At 41.1% G+C, this 6774-nt stretch overlaps 1 protein-coding gene across 1 annotated transcript; it reads left to right on the top strand.

Annotated features, from left to right (window-relative positions):
- Positions 1-78: 78 nt before the first annotated feature.
- On the top strand, positions 79-6768 carry rab35b (RAB35, member RAS oncogene family b). The gene is made up of 6 exons (XM_057356399.1): positions 79-355; positions 2582-2632; positions 2895-3018; positions 4250-4374; positions 5225-5349; positions 5461-6768. Exons 1-6 carry the CDS (start codon positions 304-306, stop codon positions 5587-5589), a joined length of 606 nt encoding a protein of 201 aa, XP_057212382.1. The 5' UTR covers positions 79-303; the 3' UTR covers positions 5590-6768.
- Positions 6769-6774: the final 6 nt, after the last annotated feature.

Here is a 6774-nt window from a genome sequence, read left to right as displayed (position 1 = left end):
TTGACGCTATTACATTGTATTTCGTCGGCGCTCTCTGATTGGTCGGCGACAGCGCTAGGCGCGCTCTGATTGGTCGGCGGCAGCGCTGGGCGCAGCACAGGAGAAAGCGCCGTTTCCGGCTACGAGCGACCGACTGAGAACCGCTGAATCCCGACGAGAAATCCGCTGCTTTCGGGATCTACCGGGTGATTTTCTCCGCTGTTATCCGGCGAATACGTCATACGGGTTCCCAGCCAAGCGTTCGGCCGGAGCGAGGCGTTAAAATGCGGCGAAGGCGCAGGGTTTGAGGCACCGACCACCGGCATGGCCCGGGACTACGACCACCTCTTCAAACTGCTGATCATCGGTGACAGCGGTAAGCGAAGCCGCGGATGCGGTACGGGAAGCGGGCCCGGGCGAGGCCTCGGGGTCTGGTGTTGGGCTCTTCGCGTGTCTAATATTCAAGTTTTGATGGCTTGTAATGATTGCAAGTGTTATTTAACGCAAAGCCGAGCGCTGTTTCCGCTTTTGCGTTACTTGTCTACGGGCTGGAGGTGCTGGGCTGGGCTGACAGGCCGGAGATCCAGTGTGTGATCTTCTGTAGTCTTACCTGGCTTATAAAGTGCAGACTTTGATCAGATAAATACAGAACGTATTTAAATAAAACATCATCTTTATTAAGTATTTTGCCTTAGATGGCAAAATATTGGAGTGGGACAACAAATGATTTTACAATCACTAAATATTACCTTGGCGCAAGTCTCTCAAGAGCTGTTGTGCATAAATTGTACTTTATTTTATTTATTGGAGTGACTTTGAGATCTAATGGATTCTTTTTGTAATCCACAAAGTTAAACACCCGCGTTCTGGCTGTATATCTGAGTCTATAGTTTGTCTCTTTGAATGAAGCGTTTAATAAAAGAACTCCTTTAAATTATTTGTGGATTATTTCATAGCTCGAATGGATTTGAAAAGCTTTGTATTCTAAGCATTGGTAGGTGTGATTGAGTTTCAAATAGAAAATGAAAGCAGTTAATCACATCTTTTATAGTTAGTGAGAGTGGCTGGAGAAGTTTTGCAAGTACCAACATCTCATGTAGTTTGTCAAATATCATGTATCAAGTAAATCTAAAATAATGCAAAAAGTCGAACTGTGAAAATGAAACGTCATCAGCCGCTGTTTGTGTGTTTGCACTGCACTTTATTGACTGTCAGAGGTTGCGGCTCTTGTGGTTTGAGTTTTTCATCTTCTCGTGTGAAGCAGAACACTCTGAACTCAATAAGGATGTTAAGATGAGCCGGGCTTCAAGTAAAAAACATATCGTTTATATGTTGAATTTTGAGTCGCTGGGTGAAATAATTTAGGACTGCATTTTATGATTTCCATTAGATTTCTGGTGAAATTCATTCGACTTTGCATTTTATAGTTTCGTGCAAAAGTCTTTGTTACAACTTCAATTTCAACATGTCTTAGTGTTTAGTACTTAAGCATGGACATGACCAAAAACATTTACATTTATGCATTTGGCAGATGCTTCTATCCAAAGCGACTTGCATTGCATTATTCTATACATTTGTTTCTGAGTATGTGCGATCGAACCCATGAGTTTAGTGCCACGCTCTAACCACTGAGCTACAGGAAAGCAAAAAAATACAAAAGACAATAAGAATTCTTTTTTTGTTGTACATTCATTTCGTTAAAGAATTGACAACATTTGAGGTTTAAATGAACTGAAAAAATCTTGAGTTTTAACTGAAAATTGGGAGAGCTGAATCCTAACCTGCAGCAGTAATAATACAAAGCGATTTACTTGCGTCACGTGTTGGCAGCTCAACCAATAGGATTAATCAGACATTGAAAAAATGATAATGCACTTTATTACCTTATTTATCTCATTAATTGACTAGTCTTTTAGACACTTTGTTAATTGCAATGTTAATGTTTGGCCAATATATCTCACCCCTCCAGATGTGAGCCCTGGTCACTATAGTGCTGCACTATATCTCACACACACACACACACACACACACACACACACACACACACACACACACACACACACACACACACACACACACACACACACACACACACACACACACACACACACACACCATGTATAAGCTCTGTACTGTATGGCTTTTTATTTGAGCGTTAAATCTAAAACCAAAGTTAATCAACTATTTTAACATTCTAGTTGTACAGCAGTCGTTGTTCAATGTTCAGTTTGTCTACATTGTGTAACAGTTTTATTGCTGGATTCTATGAAAAAAATGTTTGTGTCGTCTTGTCAATATGATCTTGATATTATTATCTGTCTGTAAATGTTTTTAGTAAGCTGAAGTTAACGATACACGGGTTTAACCCTCCCACAACATTGTAAATGTGTGTGTGATTATTTGGAGGTGTGTGTCGTGTTGTCAGGAGGATGTGTGCTGCTCGGTGGTCTTGTCTGAGCTGGTGAATGCATATTCTACAGAAAGCTGTATGTGAGATGCTCGAGTAAATCATGATGCTGTCGTCGTCTGTTGTTCAGGTGAAATCTGCCGCATCACATCCGCTCAGTGTTTCATCATTCTTTCGTGTGTGTGTGTGTTGCAGGTGTTGGGAAGAGCAGTCTCCTTCTGAGATTCGCAGACAACACTTTTTCAGGTGAGAATGTGTCCCAGTCTGTTTTCTGAGATGATTAAACTAACATTATTCTGCTGTCTGTGAGAGCAGAAGATGCTGTATGCAGGACACGGAGTGTGATGTTCCTCAAATATTCTCCTGATGAATTGTTTGTGAAACATTGAATGCAAAAAAAGCCCAACCCATAAATGTTCCCTTTTGATGTTGTATAACACGCTTTTTATAGAATAAGGGTTAATGGGATTGGAGGATGTTGTCCTTCATGTCTGTGTGTGTTTCGTAGGTAGTTACATCACCACTATAGGAGTGGACTTTAAGATCCGGACGGTGGAGATTAATGGAGAGAAGGTGAAACTCCAGATATGGGACACGGCGGGACAGGAGCGGTTCAGGACCATCACGTCTACGTGAGTTTGAAGCGTCTTCACCGTGAGCTTCTTCTTATCTTTAATGCTCAAGACTGCGAGAGGCTGTGTTTGGATGTTTAGAAGACCGGAAGAACGCACAGTTTAACAGAATGCTCATAAAAGAATGATCTCATGTTTACCATTTCTGCTGTAGTTACAGATCTTTTGACGGGTTTAGTGGCAGAAGGTCTCGCTACAATAAACCATCAGATGATCTGATTCAAATACCGTAATCTAGTATCAACCACAGAACAGCTAAAGTCACACACACTGGCTGATTTCATGAACGGAGCACATGGTTTTATCAGTTGTAAACCATACATTTGATATTCCATATTAGCATTTCTGAACTCTGTGTTGGAAATGCTTTTCTCTGTGCAGAAAGAGAGAGTTTTGTGTTTGCTTGCGTGGCCGGACCGGCGGTTAACACGACTTCAGCCTCAGGGAGTGTGTTTGAAGTTCTTCATTAGTTTTATTGCCGCTGCTGGAGTGAAGAATCGCAGTGTTTCAGTTTACACTTCCAGTTTTAGGTCAACCGGGAACGTTTGATGTGTCTTACAGACCTGCACTTACACTTACACCGGGGTGATGGGAATTCGACATGCTACACGTGTGCGTTCTTTCGTTTTCGGATTTGGCAGCTAATGCAACTTTTTCCTTTTAATGCCAATAAACCATCAAATTATAACCCAGTAAAAAGGTGTTAATTGGATAAAATTGTTTGGCAGGAAGGTAGACTAGAGAATTAGAAAAACTAAAAGCGGACTGTAAATAATCATTGTTGATCCTTTTTTTTGTCTACATCAGTCACGTGTTGTGTCATTTTTTGCCAAACCTCCTTTAATTTGTTATCAAACGGAGCTTCGGTTTACACTTCAAACACAACTGCACAACACATTTATAATAAATCTTTAATCATATATTTGAATAAAGAGTAAAGTTGGACATCACATTTGGCAGCTGTTGTATGATGGTCATTATGTTTCTAATGTGGGAATGTCGGCTGCTTCATGTTTATGGTATTTTTCCAGTTAGTGAGGCAGAATGGTGACAGACTCGACCAATGACAAGCCTGTCAATGAGCTCTTTGTGTGTGTTTAGAAGACGGCCTGTGGTTGTAAATCAGAGAGAGGATCAAAGGCATCTGATCGTTCCTGCTCCCCCTGCTGGAGCTTAAGAGAACAACTCATTGACTTTTCACTCTTTCACACGTTTTATTTCCGTCCGTCAGATATTACAGAGGAACTCATGGGGTGATCGTGGTGTATGACGTCACCAGCGCTGAATCCTTCGTCAACGTCAAACGATGGCTGCATGAAATCAACCAGAACTGTGATGATGTGTGTCGAACATTAGGTGAGTTGAGACTTCATTATGCAAATTATTTTTTTGATGGGCTAATCTCAGACTACAGTTTCAGTTTTTGTCATTTTTACATGAAATTGTTTTCAATGGTTTAAAGCTGTGGAGCACAAAAACGCTGAGATTATAATCTTAATGTTTGGACTAGGGATGTAGCGATGCGATTCACGATACTGATCTCACGATACGATTCATTCGCGGTTTATTTTTACAAAATGAATTGAGACAAATTAGAAATTAACTGCCCATTTATTATTTCTCAAATGCTGCACATTTCTTTGTAAAAAAAATTGCATCAAAAAACAAAACTAAACGCCATTTTAAAACAAACAAAAAACTGAAGAATGCAACATAAACAAACTAAGAGTTCGTCTGTGCTTTTCGTTGATTTTTTTAATTTAAGAAATATCAGCACAACCACGTTATCTAAGTTTGCAGTAAACACAGCGGCCCCTGCTGTTCAAAACATGTATTGCGGTTCAAATAACATCTCAACCGGCTTGAATCATCACATTATCATCGATTTTCAACCGGCTCGCGGTGAATCGTTACAGCCCTAATTTCGACATTCACTGCATGATTCAGGGAATCGTGAAAACGAACACTTGTCAAGCAGTGATTTCACTCCTCTTTCCTGGTTACTAATTGCGGAGACGTCACTAATGTATGTAACATATTTTAATGTGTATGGTATGAGCATAAATGTGTTTATAGGGCAGCATCATCCTCAATGCCGGTGCCGTTGACATAACGCAACAATGCGCTCAAAGCGGTGTTTCTTTCTACCGTTCACACTGTCAGTTTTTATGGCATGGTATTCATTTTGTTTCATTTCTTCCGTCAGTGGGCAATAAAAACGATGACCCCAACTCTAAAGTGGTGGAGACGAATGATGCTCAGAAGTTTGCCGAGCAGATGGGCATCAGCCTGTTCGAGACCAGCGCGAAAGAGAACATCAATGTGGAAGAGGTGAGATCCTCCGGGGCCTAAAGCTCTCTCATGTGCGATAAAGTTAGTTTTTTTTTCACGGTTGACGTTAAATGATGGATGCAGTAACGGTTGTGTGTGTTTCTTGTGCAGATGTTTAACTGCATCACAGAGCTGGTGCTTCGGGCAAAGAAAGAATCGGTGGCCAAACAGCAGCAACAGCAGCAGAACGATGTGGTTAAACTGGGCAAGAATAGCAAACGAAAGAAAAAATGCTGCTAGTGGATGTCCATGGGCTCGGCCGCCAGCAGCCTTCACATGCACACGAACTGTGATCGCCTCGACATGACCGCAGAAAGATTTCACAAACACACCGAGCGGACAGAACGGAGAAGCAGTCCTGTCTGGACCCATACCAACCGCAAAGACTTTTTAAACGGATAATGTACAGATTTTATTAGATTAAAGGACTTTTATGTGGAATTCGTGGTATTTAATAAAAGATCCTCCTTCTTTCTCGAAGGACAAGCGAGCTGACGTCGCCAAACCGCGCAGATCTCTGCCGTCACACTTATTTTACTGCGGTATATTACATCTCTTTACACGCCATCTCAGGAGGGAATTTTTTTTTGTTCAGTGGAATGTCAGTGTTTTCTTCAAGAACAGTTTTTTTTCATCAAACAGTTCTAAACATTCACTCGTTGTGGACTCGGAGTGAAACCCATGCCAACGACTGTACAATTTTTCATCTTTCAGTGCATTTTTAGACCCAATCTGTCAGACGGAAGTCAACTTTGGTGTTGGGACTTTTTAAATATAGGATCATAAGCATGTTCTTTACTTTCATCGGGTTGGGCTGAATTATGAGCTGGAATGTGTTTTTTTGAGCTCTTGTGAGGTTTTCTTCTGGCTTCTCTGCTTTGTTTTCTGTAAAGATGAAACGGAAGGCGATGCTCTCGTCATGTAGCAGAACGGCTATTCTTTCTCAAAGCATTTGTCGGATGCTGCAGTAGTGCCGAGTGTGATCACCTTCCTGATTTTAAAAGTGCGATTTCATCCTCATGCAGCCGATTGATGTTTTTCTCTATACAGTCAAAATAATTAAACACGCAGGAGAGGTATTAGGTTATAGTGTTCAAGCCAAACTTTGATTTCTCGAGGAAGGCCATAATCGAAATAGATCAAATCCTCAGAATCGATTTGTTATGCGAGTCTTTGCCTTTGAGAGACTCGCTGACACCCCTCACGTGAACATGTCGGTTTTGTGAAAACCTCTGGCCAGTTGTTATAGATGTGTTAGTCCATTGATGAGTCCTGACAAGTGCTGTGAGCCAAAACCAGCCAACATGTCCATGCGAACTGTGCTGGACGACAACAGCTGCGGTTATATTATACACTGGAGAAAAGAACTGTGTAATGGGCCCTTTATGAATCAAATCATTAATAAATATTTTAAAAGAATTAATA

Source organism: Triplophysa rosa, linkage group LG17 (assembly GCF_024868665.1).
Source record: "Triplophysa rosa linkage group LG17, Trosa_1v2, whole genome shotgun sequence".
In the NCBI taxonomy this organism is placed as follows: Eukaryota; Metazoa; Chordata; class Actinopteri; order Cypriniformes; family Nemacheilidae; genus Triplophysa; species Triplophysa rosa.
This window is presented reverse-complemented; position numbering and strand designations above follow the sequence as displayed.

Excerpts from the sequence above, each read along its gene's own strand:
- rab35b (XM_057356399.1), top strand. The coding sequence starts at position 304 with ATGGCCCGGGACTACGACCACCTCTTCAAACTGCTGATCATCGGTGAC. Across the intron at positions 2,633-2,894 it reads CGCAGACAACACTTTTTCAG|GTAGTTACATCACCACTATA; the intron begins GTGAGAATGTGT and ends TGTGTTTCGTAG. Across the intron at positions 5,350-5,460 it reads AGAACATCAATGTGGAAGAG|ATGTTTAACTGCATCACAGA; the intron begins GTGAGATCCTCC and ends TTTCTTGTGCAG.